Here is a 22,416-nt window from a genome sequence, read left to right as displayed (position 1 = left end):
AATAAATGATCTCTAAGAACAACATTCTCCATAAGATGAGCAACAATTAAAGGTCCAAGAAAGACACCTCTAATGTCTCAAACATTTACCTCAAAAGCAACCAAATTCTTTTTTTCTACAAGAAACAAGAACCTAAAACAGAGCAAAACATTAAAATGCAAACATTAAAGAGCCATCAATCACACATAGATAACAAACAAAAAACAATAGAAGGATCAATGAAAGCACACAAATCTTGTGTAAAAGACCCACATTTTTTTCCCCAAGAAAATCCTACCAAGCAAAATCGTTAAACCCACAAACTTCCATATACTAAAAACAAAGAAGGCCTAATAAAACCCAATGAAATTTCAATCTTTACCATCTCAAAACCCTAACAATGAAAGAAAAGAAAAGAGTGTTACCTTGAGGTAGAAGACGGCTATGACGAAGAAGACCAAGACGAAGGTATTGGAAGTCACCAACAATATTTTCGCAACAATGTCGTCCCTCTCTGCTTACAAGCTGTTGCAAGGAAGAAAGAAATGGGCTTCAAGCTGCTGTTGCAAAGAAAAAGAAAGACAATTGGAATGGGTTTATTTGAATGTTTTTAAAAATTTAGAAGTTTTAAATATTACACTTTAGTCCCTAATTATCTTAATCACTAATTAAGAAGAGGTTTGACTTGATCAATTTTTTTTTTGTCACCAATTTTAATTTTAAGACTTTTTTGTCACCCACACCTCAATTAGCTCGAGTTTACAAGGTAATACTATTTACTTCAGTCAGTGCATCTATTTTTCCCCCAATTCCCTAACAGCGCCGATATCGATCAATCTTCTCCCATTCTCTGTGAGCTCGAGCTCCGCTGAGAACGAAGATGCAGGCCATCACGAGAAAACTAGGGCACCAATCTTTGAAACATCATTCGCCTGCCATTTCATCATTCAAGTCTCTCTATCCTCTTTCTGATGATCACTGTATGTATCTTATGCATTTCTAGGGCAACTCAAGTTTTCATTTTTCCCCCCTACAATGTCGTGATCTCGTATCGGATTGTGTTCTTATTTTGCTTATGTTTTTGTTATTTCAGACTATGGTTATCTTACTCCGCGCTACGCATCTAACCTTGCCACCGGGGGTGCGGGACCTCTAATTCGTAAGGGAACTGGTGGAAGATCATCCGTTAGGTAAATGGGTTTTTTCAAAATTTGTTCTTTTCCCTTAAAAATCTTGTTTCATAGTCGTGTAAGATGGTACCCAACTCGTTGAGATAATGGTTTGGTTAAATTGGTACATTTTCCAATTAAGTTTGGAATTTGCCAGTGCAGGGATTTGATCTCTAGATATAGAGAACCCTTTGTATTAGAAGTCAAATCATTGAGTAATTGGAATAAAATGGGCCTGAATAGAGCATAATGAGTAGAGAGAATTTATATAGCTGCCTAACTAGTTTGGGTAGTTTGGGATTGAGGGTAGGGTGATAGTTGTTTAATCTTATGCTGTTCCACTAAATTTGATATATCATTTTCGTTTCTTAATACTGTGTGAGTGTAATGCTTCATCAAAATACTGTGAGAGTGTAATTCAAAATTGTGTTCTTTTTGCTTATTGGTTGTTCTGGTGCTCTTTTTTTTGAATATCTACATGATGAGTCGTAGCTTTTGTTCATTTTTTGTTTCTTTTTTATGTGTGCAATTTGAATTATGTATTTTTTGAATTAATATGGTTTTTGAATCTGTTGTTTGTCAGTGGAATAGTTGCTACAGTCTTTGGAGCTACTGGATTTCTTGGTCGTTATGTTGTGCAACAGCTTGGTAACGTTCTAATCACCTTCACCTTTTTCCTGTACTTTCTATACCAACAAAGTTAAAGAATTCTTGAGGTAAATGGTACTTGTTTTCTGTTTTTTGGGGATCTCAGCTAAAATGGGCAGTCAAGTCTTGGTTCCTTTCCGTGGATCTGAGGATTCTCCTCGTCATCTTAAGTTGATGGGTGACTTAGGACAGGTATGTTAACGGCTGTGGTCCCATAGTCAAACTTACTTTATTTTATTATGATCTGTTTTATTGTTGTTTTCTGATGTCTTTGAGCTTCTCTTAAGCAAAAGACATGAGTTATGAAAAGCATTCTCATTTTTATGGGGGTACTACCTCTCTTTGTTTATTTTGCCTAGATTGTTCCTATGAAATACAATCCCCGGGATGAAAATTCAGTTAAGGCAGTGATGGCAAAAGCTAATGTTGTGATCAATCTCATCGGTATTCCTTCTACCATTTTTAATCAGTGATCCACAAAGATATCTTTACAACTATGTCCGTAAAACTTTCTGGTTTCCAGGAAGGGATTATGAGACAAGAAATTACAGCTTTGATGAAGTCAACCTCCATATGGCTGAACAGCTTGCAATGGTAGGTTCTGCTGTTATATTGCCTTTTGCTTTACCTAGATTAGTTAAATATAAACTGAAATAAGCTTTGTTTCAATCTTCAAGTTCAAAAAGAAAAAGCTTTGTCTCAATCTTGAAATGTCATCCAGTGCATTGTTTGGGTTATTCTGTTTCTTTTCTTTTGATGATTAAAATGTTGTCCAATGTGTCAACTTGTGATTTACGATACTGAAGACAATCTAAAATTAATACATAAACTTATTACAACTCATTCTGTGGTTTTCTGAGGATGGTATCATATGTGTTTTTCTTTATTGAACATGTGGTTCTCAGTGTTGTTTATCTAAACCGTTTATTCTCAGTGTTGTTTATCTTACCCTTTTATTCTCAGTGCTGTTTATCGTACCTTGAGTTTTGGTTTTACTTGGAGAGCCCTACCAACTTTTTGTATGTCATTGTGCATATAACAGATTCAAAAAGATAAACTTCCGTGTGAATGCATGTGCAGACTGAGAGTGCGTTTACCAATCTGCCTTTTTTGCTAGTTTGTGCAAAATGAGGCTTCTTTCAACCTAGCCAAGAACATGAATTTTTCATTTAGTTACATTAAATTGGTGGGATTTACATCATAGGAGTACTCTGGGGATGATAAGAGTGATTGTGATATAAGCTTTGCCGCGAGGATGAAATAACTGATTTTTCTTCCTACTTTATGGGTGTGCATATTTGACGTGGTCCACTTCGAGTTAAGGCCAAGATCAAACCAATGTCCACTTTGTGTCTATGACCAAGACCGAACCAGTGCACTTTGTGTCTAAGACCAATACCAAACCAATCATAATAGTTTTGGATTCGTCATACCAAAACCAGACCAAGAGTATTAAAACATGCGGTCTTGGTAGGGTTGATTCAGTTTGTAAGTTATTAGAAAATCTGTTTCTCTTATAGTATTTTATTTTATTTGGAAGTGTTTTTGAGCTTAAAAATTAGAGACCAAGAAAACTAAAAGAAATTGATTAACCAAATTACTCACGTCTCAGAACAGAATTTTTAATATATAGATGATTTACTTTTTAATGAGGCTTTGTAAGTACAGCCAAAATCGACAGTTAAAAAAGTGCATAAGAAACAAATTCTTCCCAACTATGAAAAGATTCAGAACCTAAAGTATGTCGAAATTGTAAAACCTCAAGGCTCAAAGAATAATATTTTCTCAACCAGTACAAGGAATTGTAACATAAATGCTTTAACATCCAAGGGTGTGCCTAGTGGTCATTGAAGTGAGTTGAGAACCATTTGGTCTCAAGTTCAAATCTTGGCAGTAGCAAAAGTGCAAAAACACTTGGTGATTTCTTCCTATATGTTCAAGTCTGGGTGGACAGAGTTACCTAGTACCTATGTCCTATAGGAGGTAGCAGGTACCCCATGCAATCGGTTGAGGTGCTCGTAAGCTGCCGAGATACTCTAAGAAGCACTTTCCCTCAACTATACATCATTAGCCTTCAAAAGAATGCCACTGTCTCTCAGGTTTGGAGCCAGCAAGGGTGGAACCTAATTTTTAGTAGATTTTTGAATGACTCGGAAATTGATAGAGTAGCAGATCTGCTTCAGGTATTAAACTCTTTTTCATGTATCTCCATATGGGGCCAGACAAACAAGTTTGGAGTCTCCATAGTAGAGGATTTTTTACAGTAAAATCTTGCTACTAGAAGATGAACAGGCAATCTTTGACATATAGTAGGCCTTGGAAGTTAATTTGGAAAGTCAGAAGCCCACTGAAAGATTCTTGGTTTGCTTGGCTTGTGATCAGAAGAGCCTGTCTAACTCATGAGGTGTTACAAAGAAGAGGTTTACAAATTTGCTGAAGGTGTTTTATGTGTGACTAGGAAACAGAGGTAAATAGTCATTTGTTTCTACACTGCAAAACAACTGCAAATCTGTGGAACATGTTCTTATGTATTCTGGAGTAAGTTGGGTAATGCCTAAAACCACCCTGGAGCTACTCAATAGTTGGAAAGGAATTGGAAGAAGAGGGCAGAGCAAAGATTGGTGGATGAGCATTCCAATTTGTATGACTTTATGGAAGGAAAGAAATACCAGATGCTTTGAAGGCAAAAGCTGCTACGCACAGAAGATCAAAATGAAATGCCTTAGCCTTTTTTTTTTTTCGTGTAAGCAGAATATGGTGGGGAGGTAGTAACTCTAGTTGATTTCATAGGCAAATTATAAAGCTTTTTAGTTTCTGTGAAGGATGTTTCCCACCCGTTGTGGGTTGTAAGTGCCCCACCTCATCATCCTTTTGATGATGATATTTTGTGAATACAAAGTTACTTTCTCAAAAAATAGACCAAACCAACTAATTTTAAGAAAATCCAGTTCAGTTTGATTCGGTTGGTTTGTTGAAAATGATTTGCCACTCTTTATAATTTTATAAACAGAGCACAAAGTTTATCCCAAAAAGTAAATACACCTCAGTTTCTTCATAATTTGCCACCCTTTTACTTGCAATATTTTTGGTTTGAGTAGAGGAGGGCATGAGCCATAACTTATGTGCGATGAGAAAGCAAATAAGGAAAAGAAGAAATTGTAAGGGTTGCATATGCCCTCCAGCCCCTTCAACTTCTAGCCCCTTTAAATTAAATCACATTTACTTTGCTTCTGGTTGTATCAAGCAACACAAGTATGAAGGATTAAATGCTTTACTTGGGAAGTAGACTAACCAATCCCTTGCCTCACCCCCTTATTTATCAACTATAGAATAATTTTAATAATTGAATATCATTATCGTTTACGAATCCCAACATATGTTGTAATTTTACACCCTTAGTTTTCAAATTAAAACGCGTGCTTGCTTACATGACGCCCTAAATGGGTTGGAGAATATGTGGGCTTCTGTTAGCATTAAATGTATGCATCAATCTCTTGCCACTGCTATGACCAACCAATGGTACTGGTGAAATATCATAGAATTAATTTTCACGTCAAATGGTGTAGTGATTCTTTTCTTTTGTCAGCTTTGTTTCTATAGTACGATGCTTTGAAGTTTGGACCAAAGAAGAGTGGTTAAGACATAACATATAGTCTGGTTTAAACTACTGGCAGTAACAAAAACAAGAAAATTACTTGAGTATGTTTCTAGTTGCATTTAATGATCTGCAACATTCACCTTCATCTGCTATTTCTTTGAAGTAGTTTATGATGATTATTTTGTCTACACTAATATGTAGTTCCTATGTCTGCAATGTTTCTTGTTGCATATAATGATTTGTGCTACTCATTGAAGTCGTTAACAAATGGTATTTTCTCTGTACTAAAATGTAATTCCTATGTCGGCAGATTGCCAAAGAGCATGGTGGTATCATGAGATTTATTCAAGTTTCAAGCTTGGGGGCATCTCCTGCATCCTCATCTAGACTGCTCAGAGCCAAAGCTGCAGGGGAAGAAGCTGTTACACGAGAACTTCCTGAGGTGAAACATGAAAATATGCTCTTAGCCCGTCACCCCCCTCCCTCCCAAAGAAAAAACAAGAAGAAGAAAATAAACATTTATATACCAGATGGTGCTGTTATAAAGGCTCGTTTTTGAGGCACATTTAATTCAGTTAAAGCCTGGTTGTGTGCTTCGCCTCATCTAAGTGTCACTTTAGTGTAGGTGCAAAGGCATGCACCTCATCAGCCATGAGAATCTGTCTTTAGGAAGGCTGTCCTAGACAACAAAATAGTTAGTAGACTGACACATTAATTATTAAAAGAACATAGCATTTTTAGTGCAAAGAAATAAAAAATTGAAAACTAGAAAACTAGTTCCGAAAATCACAAAACTATATCTTTTCATAACAAGTTAACAACATGCCCGGTGTGATCCTATAAGGGGGGTCTAAGGAGGGTGGGATGTACGCGGACCTTACCCTTACCTTTGTGGGGGTACAAAGACTGTTTTCATCTAACAATTTTTTTTAGATGGGTTTAAAACCTGACTGACATGATGTTACCTTCATATATTTAGCTCAATTATAATTATTCCACTTCTCTCATCCCAATAGTTATTATTTCTGTTTGTGGTTATTTATTTTTTTCCGTGTCTGTATGTATATAAAATGTTCCTGCTAGCCTATTTTACCCTCTGCTACAATTTGTCAAACTTATCATTTGTAATACTTCTTACTTTCCATTTCTACACCATGAGGCCAAAAGGGAATGAAGGATTCAGGATTGCAGTAAATGTTAAGAAATACGAATAATAGAATGAAATCTAAAGTCAAAACTGCAAGACAATACAGCAGCATACCCAGTCAAAATAGAATTCTATGAGTAGCATAACTAAGATCACAACAATTACAAGAAAAAAAATTCAGAAAAAATTATATTCAAATTATGAAAAGGATAAAGAGATTGTAGATCTCCGAGACGGAAGGGAAATGGAGAATGGCATAATGCTAGGTGGGGAAAGGAATTTGAGGTTGAGGTGGGGGGTGGGTGGGGAAGTGGTTGAAGAGCAATAGTGACTCAGTGAGGTTGGTTCTGAAGACCAGTGGGGTAGTCTAACAACCGGGCATGTGGATGAGGGTGAAGCACTTTTGGTCGATAACAATGCCACCAACCTTGTGGCCTTTGGATGGAGATGTCATCACAGTGAGATGCTGGGGTGTAGGGGTTTGAAGCAGACCATGGGGAAGCAGGAAGGAAGAAGTAAGGAGAAAAATTATTTGGAAGAAGTTCGTAGTTTCTTTTAGTTACACCCACTAGGTTTCAGTTTGTATAGATGTTTGGTGAGTTCTCTACTTTATGGTGTACTTCAGAACGGGATTCTTCTTACATCAATGAAATTATTTGTTTCATATAAGAAGGTTCAGAAAGTGAAAAATGGCTTGACTGTCTTACACACACTCCTATTTATCTCTTTCCATATTGTCACTAGAGTGCTAAAGAAGTTACTTCCATGTGCTACTTCTGTGTCTATTTGTTCTACTGTCTGGCCTTGCCGCCTTGCTAACAAGTCCTTAGCATTGCCTGAAACCCAACATATTTTGAGTATATTCCACACCTTGCACCATAACTGATACACAACTGGGCAATGTGATAATAGGTAAATTTTCTTTATGTTCGTTTTCTTTTTTATAAAGTTTTTCTGAGTAGATTTGGTTCAGCAAACCACTTAGAAGCTAGAAGCTTAATCTGTATGGATGTCATGTGTTGCTTCGTTAAGTTTGATTTCTTCAAGCTACAATATGCTTACTACAATCTCAAGTGTTTTAACTTATTTTGTATGGGGTGAAGTTACTGATCTCCTCACTCATCTTCAGGCAACCATAATGCGACCAGCAGTGATGATCGGTACAGAAGATAGAATTCTGAATCCATGGGCATTCTTTGCAAAGAAATATGGTTTTCTCCCTCTAATTGGAGGTGGTTCAACAAGGTACGTCTCTGGACAATTTATTATGTCATTTTGGTCGGAACTTAATGGAGCTTTTACCATTCATGTTCTTACGAGTGCTTTTGCAGAATTCAACCTGTATTCGTTGCTGATGTTGCTTCTGCAATTGTTTCTTCTCTGAAAGACAATGGCACCAGCATGGGAAAAGTTTATGAACTTGGTGGCCCAGATATTTACACTATGCATGATTTGGTCTGCTCTATTGTCCTCTTTTCTTACTGCTTCTCCCTTTCTTTAGTATGTTATCCTTGTAAATTAAATTGTTTAATGAAGTTCTGCATCTTATTTTGCAACAGGCAGAGCTCATGTTTGATATGATCCGTGAATGGCCACGCTATGTGAATGTTCCTTTCCCTATTGCTAAGGCAAGTGTTTATATTGATGGTTTCCCTATGTCTCAATAACATTCTATTCATCGTTATTTATATGTGCTAACCACGTTTTGGAACAGTTTGACTATTTCTCAGGAGTAGTTGCATTGCTAGTAGGCAGAAAAGAAGTAGTGCCTTAGCTTATCTGTTCATTTTCAAACACATTTGCTTCTATATTTACTTGTATGCTTTTCTCATGAGTGGATTTGTCTGTTACATTAGGTGTCTTATTTTTGGTTTATGGAAGTTTAGGATTTGGATTCTTGCTATTATCTCTGAGTATGAGAATGTTGTACACTTCGTAATTAAGTGCACTATGTTACCTCTTATGTGGCACTTTAGGTTTCTCCATCCACACTAAGTACTAAAATATTTATACAATATAAGAAGAGATGCCCCCAGGGCCCAGGGCTTTGTTCTAGTGGTAAGAGCGCTACACATGATGGTGTGGACAGTGGATTAGGTGCATGTCACAAGTTTGAAGAATGCAATCAAAAACAAAACTTGGTATTTAATTGGCGAGGGCTTGAGAAATAGACCCATTATTAACCAAGGATTAAACTTTGTTCAAGTTGGCCCTCATAGATTTTCTCTGTTGATCAAGAGATATAAATGAGATATAGCATATATGTTAGATTTCTCCATTATGATCAGATGTAATGGACCCGATAGTTTTTCAAAAACATGAGATAAATCACAATCAATTTGACTACAAAACTGAAGTAACATGTACCCGATGGAATTGTCTAGTTGTGTGCAAGCTTGGCTTGAACAACACCATTATTCAAAAAAATTGATTACAATAATCTAACAATAATATTATGGTCTTCATCCTAGGAAAAAAGCATGCAAATGCAAAAGATGGAACATGCTATTTAATAACTAGGCAAACTTTACAAAATTTTCAATCTTGTAAGGAAAAATTGCCGATTATCTTAATTAGTGTACATATAAGAAAGGCATAAACTCCATTGTTTGGCCTAGATTGACGAGAAGCAGTGATGTAAATACATCTTAAACTTTAACAATTGAGTTTGAGGCAATCAGTAATAGTCTTGATAAAAATGTGGAGGGTATGGGAAATGATAGAATAGATCAAGCATAGGCAGTATTAACTAGTGAGAATTGAAGGATCAGTTGTTAAACTTGCAACATTTAGTGTTTGACAAGAGTCTTCATTCTAGTGAGAGATTTGTCATTTGATGTAGGGATAATGTGGTATCCAACCTCTAACTTTAGAGAATTCCTAGTTTGCCTTTAAAGAAGTTATTTAGTAGGTGTTTGGACATAAAAAAAAGTATTATTAGTTGAGAGAACTTTTTTTTCTTTGAAGTTGAAGTTGTATTTGGACATGCATTTAACTTGAAAAAAAAAAGAAGTAAAAGTTCTGCAAGTGAAAAAAAATTCACTTGAAAGCTGGTCAAAACCACTTGTTCAAACTCAAATTTCATCTTTAAAAATAATATTCAAAAAACAGTCCAATATATAAATGCTGTTTTGAATTTTTCTTTTTTGGAAAAATGAGGAAAAAATACATATCCAAACAGCTCCTTAGTGTTGGAATGAAATAAATTGAACATATCAAAATCGATATAGAGAATGAGCCGATCCAAACTAGTATGGAATTAAGCAACAGTTAATTGATCATAAGAAAAATGGGTAAAATGTCAATTGCAAATTTATATATAATCCATTGTTAAGATTGTAGAGTTTACTAAATGGTTGTGTTATAATTGAATGTTGAGAGAATCATTAAGAATATTATGTAGAAAGTTCTAGATTATTTTGTTGAATTGTTAAATTTCATTGGTTCCTATAAAGGGATCTTGTTTTGTACTTTTTCTACATCATCTCTTGGTTGATATCAACAAAAGTTCATTTACTTATCAACGAAAGTTCTTCAGCAATGGTGGTCACGGGTTCAAGCCGCGAAGATTCTTTGCAGAAATGCAAGGTAAGACGACATACATAAGACCCATTCTGAGCCCTGTGATGAGCGCAATGCACCAGGCTGCCCTTTATCAACATAAGTTCTTAACAATTTTTTTGATGACAATTTTGTCCGCCACGACTAGCAGACATCTCAAGTACTTCAATGTACACCGACATGTCCCACTAGTAGAGATACTCCGTAGTTTTGCCTGCCTAGGCTTAGGTAGAAAGGAAAGAGAAACTCCTAATCTTTTTGTCTCTGCTGAACCTTGGTCTCCCATTGTTCTTGTTCCAGTTCCTCCTCTGGTAGGTCATATCCTTAAGTGCCAAAGAAAACAAAGAAAAAAAAATACTCATAATGGTTATGTTTGACAATTGGGTATCTCAAGATTCTGAACTTTCCGTATTTTGTGCAACTCAAAAGTTCAAATTTTCTTTATAAGGAGCTTTCTCCAATATTGTTCTTAAACAATATTTACTTGGTAAGACTAATGTAAAGAGTGTGTGTGTGCATGTGTCCGAGTTTGTATGATCTTGGTGAGACTTGCGTAGTTCCACCTACGGAAAGCGACCGTCCTCTGACTCCCACTTAAGGTTTTTTTTCTTTTTGTAGTTTAATCCTTTGCTGCTATTTTTGTGAGCGTTTCAGCAGCACATCTCCTTTTTTTTTATGTCTTTGTTGTTCGCCCTAGTTCAATCTAGTTCTCATTTGTCTTAGCAACCAGACACCACGGTGAAATTTTGTCATCCAAGTTATTGGTGCATGCAGCTTGAAGTGTCAGCCTCTCAGGCTCTTTAGCTCTAATGTTGTTTCTTTCCCCTGTGCTTTGCACACTATCAATTTCGTAGGAATAAGTCATCAGTGCTCTATTTTCGATCAGTGATATTGATGTTATCGTCAAATCAGTACTGGTCAATATCGTGGATTCAACAATCTGATCAAGCTTTCAGTATGCCCGTCTTTGTCAACTGGTTATGCTTCTCTCTGATAAAGTTTATCTCATGGATTCATGGTAGCGCGACTACCTAGCCAGTCTCATGGCAGAGTCGAATTTGATTTATTGTGGTTTCCAGCTGTGATTTACAAACTTTGTGTGCTTCCCTACATTGAGTTTTGAAGGGCTTTATATTAAGTATTACAATTACCTTTGACCCTTCTGGGTGGCCTAGTGGTTCGGGCTTGGGACTTTCATGTTGGAGGTCTCAAGTTCGAAACCCCTTGCCAGCGAAAGCAAGGGGTTTTGCCTTCTGGGTCGAGCTCATCGCACCGGGCTTGCCTAGTGCGGGTTACCTCTCCTATGTGGTTTGTGAGCTATTGCATAGGAGCTGGGCTTTTACCCTGTGCGCACCGAAAGGGTAGTGGCTGCGGGTTTCCCTTGTCATAAAAAAAAAAAAAGTATTACGATTACCTTTCTCTCAAAAAGAGTTTGAGGAGGCATGTTGAAGGTAAAGAGAACTAGAGTACTGCAAACTTTTACTAGTGTGTATCTTTTGATTGAAGTCAAAGTATCATTTAGAATATTTGGGAACTCCGAAACTTAACAAAAATTATTTAGGATCTCAATAATTGGGAACTCTCTTTTGTTCATTTAACTTGAACTTTTGTATAGGGAGGCTTCTTGTATGTTGCAAATGACCAATTTCGGTTAAAAGCTTTTCTTCCATCTTTTCTCTTTTCACACAATGCGAAATAGTGCTCCACTGGATTGTGCCAAAAAGGTTCAATTTCCTTAATAAAATGTTTCACATGTAAGACTGTCAAACTTTGTGTTGTGAAGGGGACTCAGACTGTTCCAAAGATTAAGTGCTTATGACTTTTTGATAATTTACACGATGTTAAAGATGAAAATAGTATATTAGAGTTCATAGATTCACTTATAAGAATAGCAGCTTATTATGGTGGAAACCTTCTTTTGTATGTTTGTATAGAAGGGTTTCAATCTCTGTAATTATCCTGGCACTAGCTTAGAGCAAGACTTCTAATGTTGTGACATAGTACAAAAAGCATGGCCTCATCTTTCGTATCATACCCTCTTATGATTTTTGCACGGCATGGGTTTATGTATGTTGTCAACCTGAGGACACGTGTATTGGGTCATGGCTCATGGTGCCGTGGTAAAAGGCGTGGTGTTGTGGTGCACTGGTGCCTAGTGCATCATTTTACCTGTTCAAGAAAAATGTGTCACATGTTATTTCTTGCAAATCAAGCTGAATCCCAATGCTAAACCATCTTTGGTCGAAAGTATACGTCCTGCTTTTGTTTGGAAAATAATAGTTTTCCTTCATTGTAATGGTTGTTAAGGCACAAACAATTGTTTCAGGATAGTGTTAACAGACTTCCAGAGCCAAAGGAACTAATGCCATTCTATTTTATTTTCCTCTCTTCCTTTTGTTGCATCTTCCAATTATTTAAATTGAGGACATCTTGTCCTCCTTAGCATTCTTCATTAAATGTCAACTTAACTAATAATTTGTAAAAAAGGGGTAAAATCATCCTCTCATTAGACCGGTTCAATTTGGACTCCCAACTGGTTATCTTGTGGAGGGAGTAGAATGTAGTAAGATCTTCAACTAAAAACCGATACAGTATTTTGCTGTATCTGATTTTAACTGTTGAAGTTGCAGGTGTGTTCCTGCTCTCATGTTTTAACTTTGTTGTGCTAATTTGGTCACCATTGGCATTCAACAACATGTACCCGGTGGAAGTCCTTGTTCTGTTCTTGGATGGAATTTCAATGAACTTGATCTATAAGAACTGCCAACTCCTTGCTTTGGAATCCTAAATGAATCATTTAGAGCTCCTATTTCTAGTCCATTCTGTTTTCTTTTGGTAGTTCAATCGTAGAATTTCTTTTGTTTATGTATTTCCGGAGTATGGGTGAGATTTCAGTATAGTATAGGGTTCCCCTTGCAGATGAAACTTGTGTTTGCATATTTATTTACCTTTTGGAGTTGGCATTTTTGGTTTCAGGCTATTGCATCTCCTCGAGAATTTTTGCTCAACAAAGTACCAACTCCAATGCCTGTCCCTACAATATTTAATCTGGACGCGATTAAAGCCTTAGCCACAGACAACATTGTGTCAAAAGATGGTTTGCCTCATCTTATTTAATGTTTGATATTCTGTTGGCCGTCTCATACATACACATTCTCACCTTTCAATTGTGGTTATTTTTCAGCTTTGACTTTTGAAGATCTAGGGCTTGCGCCACACAAGGTGAAGGGATATCCAGTTGAATTTCTTATCCAGTATCGCAAAGGTGGACCAAATTATGGATCAACAGTTAGTGAAAAAATGTCTCCTGAATCTTATCCATGAGGTTCAGTGGTCTAAGCATGAACACAATTTGGATCTTATTTAAAAGGTTGGTACAAGTAGTTGCTTCCATAATTTCCTATGTGACAAGTTCCTTTCTCAACTGAAAAGTGTTATTCTACCTACATTGTAAACATTTATTGATCAATATACTGTCACCAGTTCATTTCAGCTTCTTTTACAAGATTTCTGGAGTACAGCCGTGTTCAGCCAGACAAACAGGAAAAATAAATTCCAAGGGAGTTTTTCAGTAAATGAATGTTGTGTGATGCTGAGACCTATACTCCTTTTCCCGGAAGAGTTGACTATAATTTTGGTGCTTTTTGCACCGTTGTCTCAACGAGACCAATTGTATTTTCTTCAGAGTTAACTTCTCTGTTCTCCCTTTTGTATTTCACCTAAGTAGTGACCAAGAAAAAGTGGAACATGATTGTAGTGTCAGGGGAACAACTTAATTCATTACGTTTCTATTTGGTTCATATATTTCGTTTGAGTCTCCTAAATAAGGTAACAAAGTACACATTCTACTCTCTATATTTGCTTATAGTACTTGCCTTTTTCACCCGTTTAAATGCCTACGGAGGTGCTTTACAATGCCAATGATGTCTTTCTGGTTTACATCCATATTTTGATGGGCATTTCTTACTGCGTATGATGTGTTTAGCAACTAAAAGTTTTATATGTGGACCTAAGATAATTCATACTTCATACCTTTAGCGTGTATTCTTAAAATTTTCATTGAATGGTGACCTGGAAGAAAGTAGTTTAAGTGTGTGAATCAAGTTATACTTTTCTTGTAGATGCAGGTAACCACTTTTTAATTCCTCTGATATAAATAGTCTAAAATGAGTGAGCACTCTCTTCTGCAAAGTAGAGACATAAACTACTTCCATTCATCAAAAAATGTCACCGGAAAACAGACATGGACAATTTGAACATGTCAAATTGGAAGGAAAGAACGTTGGTGCATCAATGATTGCACGTCGTGGTGGTTGTTCCGGTGAATCACATGACTGTTGCTGCATAAACATCTACATTAGCAACAACATTCAGGGTGTCAACAACTCCGTTCTGTTTGGAAGCAAGGTGAAGATGGGTGATCCAGGTGTATCCTTTTCCATGAAAGATGTGAAACTTCATAGGGGGAAGATGGGGTCCAAGAAGATAAAGGGTACACATCTAAAATTCATCTGGATGTTGCTATTCACAGTAGTTGCAGTCTTGTTAATGTCATATATTTAGCCATGTGAGCCAAGTGTCGGTAAGACATACATCTAATGTGGGTTTATATGGAACTTCATTACTTTCGACTCGAACTATATATTAGATTACACTAACTCACCTAACTCAAAATATTGAATGTGTCTCACTTGTAGGTCTCTTAGGTGGTACTGAAAATCAGTCAACAACAAAGCCTTCTAAGTTACCATGTGTTCATGCCTTCTTTTATGTTTTTTGGGAATAGGATCTGATTTCTGTCTCTTTCCTTGTATTGAAACTTGAAATATTTAGGAGAGAGAAATAGTTTGTTTATGATGGATGATCAATGGATGAATTATCCAAGTTAAATGAGTAATTGGCCTTTGCTCTGGGGAGTGTGTGTTTTGTGACGTGGCTCATATCATCAGGATGAGCCCAAAATTTTCGGTGGTAGAGAAGACAAGGGTTGGTGTGTCATGTGTGGACTTGGATAGAGCTAAAAGCATGAATACCGGTGAGCAAATTATTAGTTTCATCTCTGAACTATTGATAACTTTAAAAAACATCTTTTTATTTGACTAATTAAATTTAAATGTATTCCCAATTTTGCAATAGGAGTGAAATACACCCCTAAATTATCGCTAAGTTTAGGGGCGTTTTCAACTCGTATCTCAACTTTTTATTAAGAGTTTCATATTCCTATAAGAGTTTGAAACTACTTGCTATGTTATGCGACAGATCGGAGTGTATTTAAGTTTAGTTAGTTAAGTAGAAAGTGTTTTTAAGATTGTCAATAGTTTAGAGATGAAACTAATAAATTGCATCTTCTCCTCTTTTTTTTTTTTTTGTTCAAATAGTGTAAATATTAAATTTAAAATTTAATTATTAACATTTGAAATCATCCTTCTAAAATTCAAAACTCATAAAATTCAAATTCTAACTTTGCTTAGCGCATGACAACACATGTGCCTTTCGAAATTTACATTTACATATACATACTACTTTGCTCAATCACAAAACAGTACTGTAAAGATATATTAATAGACACAATACTGTTTCATAGCCACAAAACTAAGGTATTAAAACAGATTATGATAGTGCAAGTTTAGAGAGCAAAGGTATTTTGTAGTTCAGTACTCTAAAACACTTGCTATGTGAGATTGAGAAAAGACAAGACCACAATAAATGAATAAACGGAAAAGGGTCAAAATTGCCCCTGAACCATATGAAATAGATCACTTATACCCTCCGTTACATTTTGGGATCAAAAATACCCCCGCCGTTATCCCAAGAGACCACAAATACCCTTCAAAAGTTAACATTCTAAATTTTTAATGACGTGGCAAGCCACATAGGACTGATTCCTCCACCTAAGCTGCCAACTAGGATTTCCACTAACCCATCAATGCATCCTCCCAAAAATTAACCTCTATAAGTTCCATAACTCAAGCAATGTATTCAAAGTTATGTATTCTGTTACTAATTCTACATTTCAATACCACGTAGCACAAAAAATGTTGAACATATTATTTATTTTGATAAACAACCAGATACTAAGTGTGGAGTTTTATCTAAAGTTATTGTAGGAAAGCTATCAGCTCATCCGCATAATCAAGAACCATTTGTCGAGCAAAACAATATTCAAAATAATTTCAGTGCTCAGTTTAGTTATCTAAATAACTATCGATATAAACAATTAACTTGATCTTGAAAATTAAATCACTTCCTCAATTGAATTGATGGAGCCTCTGACATTTCTTCAATGATAAAGAAGATTCAATTTTTTTCTCTCAAAATTAGGTTTGATTTGGGAAGATGAGTTGATTGGTCAGCAGGAATGAATTAGTGGGAATCCTAGTTGGTATCTTAGGTGGAGGAATTAGTCCCAAGTGGCTTGCCATGTCATTAAAAAATTGAAAGTCAACTTTTGAGGGGTATTTGTGCTCTCTTGGGATAACGGCGGGGTATTTTTGATCCCAAAATGTAACGGAGGGTATAAGTAATCTATTTCATATAGTTCAAGGGCAATTTTGACCCTTTTCCGATGAATAAATAAATAAAAAGAGAAGAAAGAAGAGCACTATATTAGTCTTTCTCAATGTCCCCATGAATAGTAGGTGTGTGATTCTCAACGTCGCTTTAAGGTAAATTGGCCCACAAGACTACACATTACACAACCCCATCTGTATAAAGCTCTTCTTGCTAATTCAATGTCCACAACAACATCTACCCTCCTTTATTACTCCATAACCCCATCATTTTTCTAGTCATTAACACAACCACATCAAGGATTATGTACTTCCTTTTTAAAAAAAGATGAAAAAAATTATTGTATTATGATTTACGAAAGTTAATTTGACTAATTTTCAAAGTTAACTTAGATTATATTAATTTGATATTTTGAATTAATAATTTACATATTAAAAAACTATACAAAATGGACTATAAATTGTAATTTTTTTGCATATCAATATGATAAAAAAATACACCGTAAAATGTTAGTCAAAATTCTTATCGTTTGATTCATTAGTCATTCATTCTTTTACTTAGAATTTCCACATGGAAGACTAGATCTCCCACACTTGTAATTTCATTCCTCTTTGAACCAATAGTATTATTGTTTTAGGTCCACCACCTTGGCATTTTAGCCTAAAAATGAACTTGATACGACCTTAACCCTGTAGTATTTCAGGTGTTCTGATGATCCTCACAAATGCTGGAATCCGATCACAGGCAATGTAGCTCTCGTCCAAGTTCAATATGGTGAACAACTATAAAAGTTGTCTTCTCAGCCTGTTGGTGAGAAGAACAATGTACTTATCCAATAGAAATGAACGAGGTTGTTTGTTCAGCGAACAATAGTTCTTGTTGGTGATTGATATATTCAAGGGAACAAACAACAAAAGATTCATTTAAAAAAAAAGTGATTTTTGTCTTTCAAGAACTCAAGCTTTAAGAACTCACATGACCAAGGACCTGATAGAGTGAAGAAAAGCAATCTTGAAGTGTTGATGTTTTAAATACTTGTATTGTGCTGAAATTGTAGGATTCGTTTCTCATCTAAAAATAAACGTATCAAGTTCTTTCTTGGTTACTGATTGTAGGAACACGGTTAGAGTTTATTGTGTGTCTTACGAGTTGAAGTCTATATTAATTAGAGTTAGTTAATATAGTGGGCAATGGATGCATTGCTTTGGCACAGTTAAGTAATATAGTTTACTTCTTGTGAGATTAAGAATTTAATCTCATGTGGTGTATTTGAAGTCTGTGTCATTGTTGCTTGTGATTAGTGAAAACATTTAAAAATCATGTGTGACAAGTCGTGGTTTTACTCCCTTGAGTAAGGATGTTTCCATGTATAACTTCTTGTCTTCACTATTGTTTAAATTAGTTCTTTACTACATTTTGTTTGTACTCTTAACCTGGTACCATAGCACACTGTAAAACTTGTCCATCCCAACAATTGGTATCAGAGTGGGACTTTCTACTTGACTAACCTTAAGAAAGGATTCTGCGAAGATGGCGGCTCCACCCTCTCGTCAAACCGAGGTCCTAATCAAAAGTTATGATCATTTTAGTTTTGTTAGACACTCTATCTTAAACATGCGTGTCGTCGGCGTTGAATAATTTTGAATCAGTGAAACACCCATTAAGGAATTTTTAGAGGTTTTCTATTTTGAACATGTGTTTCATTGGCATTAAATAATTTTGGGTAGGCGTTTCACTGGTCAAACATCAGTGGACGGCAGAAAATCATTTAAGTTGATTTTAGTTCAATTTTTTCTCACTTTTGGCTATTCTTTCAAGCCCTAATAGTGATTTTCTCTCGTCTTCTCTTCTTCCTTTTCGTCAAGGTAAGTCCTTCTCCATAGATTTCAAGTTTTCCAACTCAAATTTCTTCATTCATGCATGAAACATTTATAGAAATCATCACCCTTGACCATAGAGTATTCAAGAAATGAATCCAAGAATTTCAAGAAAAGGTTTTTTGATTCTTCTTCTTCAAGTTAGAGTTCTTCATCAAGATTTGTGGAAAGTTTAAGGTGTGTAAAGCTATCATAGTGAGGAACTTAGCTCTTTCCTCACACCGTTCATCTATAGTTTCAGTTAGTCAGATCAAAGTTAAGATTTTTACCCAAAGTCCATGATTTGTGAATTCCTTTATTTCAAATGTGTTCATTATTGAATTAATTATATTATATTTTGATGATGATCCTTGATAGATTTAGGGTTCATGTTATCCTACCACATGNCCCCCCCCCCCCCCCCCCCCCCCCGCGCGTGCCCTTCTCAGCTAAAGTTATTTGAAAACCTTGTTATACTATTTCTGACGCATTGTTTTCATTAGTAAAGTATATTTCAATATTTTAAAGAAGTCTTCCAAGAAAGTATATTTTCAAGTGCACTATTTTAGAAGAGTTTCAAGAAAATATATTTTGCTTCAAGTGCATTACTTTAGAAGAGTTTCAAAAAAGTATGCATTCCATTTAATATTTACCACTTATGTGTTAAGGAGAAATCTAGAAACACTCTATTTTTGTTTCCCTCCCCCGCGCCAAACCCGGTTGCTTTGCATTAAGATGCATATTTTCAGAAAGAAAGTACAGACAACTTCTTAAAGAAATCATGTTCAACTTTAAAGAAAGCATACCTTAGTTTTGAGAAAGCATAGTTAGATTCACAAAAACATCGTCAAGTTTTAAAGTTCAGTTCAGTTCTAATGCAATATTATTGAGAATAGACTCAAAGTAACAGATTTTTCGTTATTCCCCTAACGTAGGACAATGTTCCTAAAATGGATATTTTATTTTAGAGTTATTGAGCATTATTGCATGGTTTTAAGAATAGTTTTGAGCATTGAGTTGGGTAAGGGAATTAGGTAAGAGTTAAGATAATCCAAAATTTCAAAAATGCATAACCAACGTAGAATAGGGTCATGCCTTTGATTCAAGCGACTCCTTAGAAAGCCCTTAGTATAAGAACTCATAGATTGGATTCAAAAGTTAAGTTCGTCCTTTACCCTAATAACGTATAGGATGACTCTGACAATGTGAGCCAGACATTGTATCATCATGATGTTCAAAGCGATGATTATAGGTTAGGGAAAATCTCCAAGAAAAGTAAATGGCATTATTTTTAGAATTTGCTATTTTTGAAAAGATATTTAGTTGTAAAACTTGATTGTTAGAGTACACATGCATGATTTACTTTTGAGTTGAGTATTTTACAGTCTACCTTTTGATTTACTCTTTCAATTCAATATATTAACTTTATTTCGTTGTTTCATTAAACAATTGAAGTTCATTTGTACTGGACGTAAATTTGGTGTGCATCTTATGAATGGTTTTACCTTCTTTCATGCTAAAATTCTCATACTGCATGGTCAGCATATCAACCTTTGATTCCTTTACTTGAGTAGTTCCTTCGTGGGCTGTCATCAGACAATCCCAGATCTCCTCAGCTGTTTCGCATACTGAGATCATATTGTATTCGTCAACTCCAATTCCACAGACCAACATCTTCTTGGCCTTGTAGTTTTTTTCGATATTCTTCCTATCACTTTCATCATACTCCCTCATAGATTTTGGAACCACCCGAGTCAGATCTCTTTCTTTAACATCCTTAGTAGTCACATAAGGACCGTCAAGAATAATGTCCCAAAGTTCACTATCTTTTGCCATGATATAATTGGCGACATTGGAAACAAAACTCAAAGACCTTTAATTTGATAGGTAATGGGATACATTACTCTTCATATTCTATGAGATATGTTTATTTGAAGTTTATTCAAGTAACATTTTTGCACCGAAACATAATCGATAAGGAAACTTTCAACTCAATTTTGTACTAGAAAAATATGAAGGAATTTGATTTTTTTTTATAATCTTCGTAAATTATCGCGTAATTTATACATTTGTTTTGTAGAGACGTAAGTTTGATGAATTAGATCTATTATTTTAAAAATGATGTTTTAATGACACGACATATCAACTAGAATAGAATGAGAATTTTGAGAAATTTAGCATTTTTTTGGAAAAAAAATTAGTAATAATATTATTATTTTTCTATTTTTTTTTCAAAATAAATATTGTAAGCATGAATTTCAAAGTACACAATTAATTCTTTTGTAATAGTTAATTGAGCTTTAATATTATTGATTCATCATACAATTTATTATTAATTGATGCAAGTTAACATTCTTGAGTGATCTGTATATCAGTATTTTCTTTATATATGTGTTTATAAGTTTTCAAAATTGATGACATTATAATATGTTTTAAAAACCTATTCTTCATAGGATAAAACAGAATAAAAAAGTTTAATTATGATAAAAGATCTTAAGTATGAAAATTTCTTCTTAATAAACAAATATTTAAAATAATAATAAGATCATTATTTTAGTTAAAGAATTTGATGAATTAAATAAGTCTATTATTAAAAAAAAAGACTTTAATGACATGTCATGCCAACAAGGAGAGAGTGAAGCTTTTGAAATATTAAGTATATGTGGAGGTAAATAGCTATAATCGAGTGATATTTTGATGTTTTACGACAATTTCCTAAACTTGAATGACCATTTAAGGAATTGACTCATTTTTTCCTATAAACTATCAACCACTCAAGTTGACATACACGCTCAATGTAAATATTGTTTTCCAAATTAAAATTCCTCTTTCTCCATTATGAAGTCAAAACAAGGCATTTCAACGTGATTTTTGATTAATAGGCCATCAACTTTTGACATTTGACCAAGTATTCCCTCAATTTATTTATATTAATTCATTTTACTAAAATAAATATTTATTTTATCTATCTAATTTGAAAAATAGAAAATATTTTTTTTATGTATTTTACATCTATTTATTCTTATTAATTAGATACTATTTATTTTTCAACACTTGTAACTTATAATAATTTAAGATAAAAAATATTAAAATAAATATAAATAAATAAACATGAACGGAGGGATTAATAAATATTCAACTGAATGAACAATCAATTAAATAATTCTTTGGCGTGACATACGTTATGGGAAAAAAACAAGAAATTTAGTACAATAGTACTAATCGTTGTCAGAGATGGTATGTTGAGTATATTAATTAAACATTTGCGAAAGTTGGATTAAATTAATCAAGTTTAAGCCTAATTCCCCTTTTAAGAATTAATTATTCGCAGTAGGGCCAACTTTAATTAATTGGCCGACAGATTGCATATATTATAGAAAAAATAAATTCCACTAAAGGGGCCCTTGTACCAAGCCACATGTAAAACAAGTAAAATAAGTGGGATTACCAACCTAAATCATCTTATTTTAAATCTTTAATTAGAACGACAACTTTGTTTATTTATTACTGATCAAGTCCATTTTATTTATCTTATTTTTCTACATGCCCCTTAAGTAAACACTAATTTAAATGGTAGTTCTACTAAATTATTTCTATTTTGTTTTAAATTTCAATTTACTAATACTATTTTTTGTTTCACTATACTAATGTCTTGATTTCTAATATAATAATTATTTTTAATAAGCATGATAATTAAAATAGATTGGAAAAAGTAACTTTTAGAGTTGTGACACCTCCTCTCAGATCTAAATTATTTTCTTACATTAAAAACAAACGGGCTCTAAATTATTTGTTTAGTCAAAGCATATACAACCTTTATTTCAATTTTGTTTGTTTTATTTTTACTTAATATAAATTTTAAAAAAAGAAGATATTAATATAAATTAAAGTATATTAAATATAATATCATATTTATTTTTATAATCTTAACCATGTCACATGAAAAAT

At 34.5% G+C, this 22,416-nt stretch overlaps 1 protein-coding gene across 1 annotated transcript; it reads left to right on the top strand.

Moving 5' to 3' along the window:
• The first annotated feature begins 731 nt into the window (after positions 1-731).
• LOC125870162 (NADH dehydrogenase [ubiquinone] 1 alpha subcomplex subunit 9, mitochondrial) lies at positions 732-13,879 on the top strand. Its single transcript, XM_049550509.1, has 13 exons — positions 732-959; positions 1,073-1,169; positions 1,732-1,796; positions 1,903-1,988; positions 2,156-2,240; positions 2,320-2,390; positions 5,705-5,836; positions 7,671-7,786; positions 7,873-7,996; positions 8,101-8,169; positions 13,079-13,199; positions 13,287-13,472; positions 13,586-13,879. The coding sequence occupies exons 1-12, from the start codon at positions 860-862 to the stop codon at positions 13,424-13,426; spliced, it is 1,206 nt and encodes a 401-aa protein (XP_049406466.1). The 5' UTR covers positions 732-859; the 3' UTR covers positions 13,427-13,472; positions 13,586-13,879.
• The last annotated feature ends 8,537 nt before the right edge of the window (positions 13,880-22,416 follow it).

The sequence above is a fragment of the Solanum stenotomum genome, chromosome 7 (genome assembly GCF_019186545.1).
Source record: "Solanum stenotomum isolate F172 chromosome 7, ASM1918654v1, whole genome shotgun sequence".
In the NCBI taxonomy this organism is placed as follows: Eukaryota; Viridiplantae; Streptophyta; class Magnoliopsida; order Solanales; family Solanaceae; genus Solanum; species Solanum stenotomum.
This window is presented reverse-complemented; position numbering and strand designations above follow the sequence as displayed.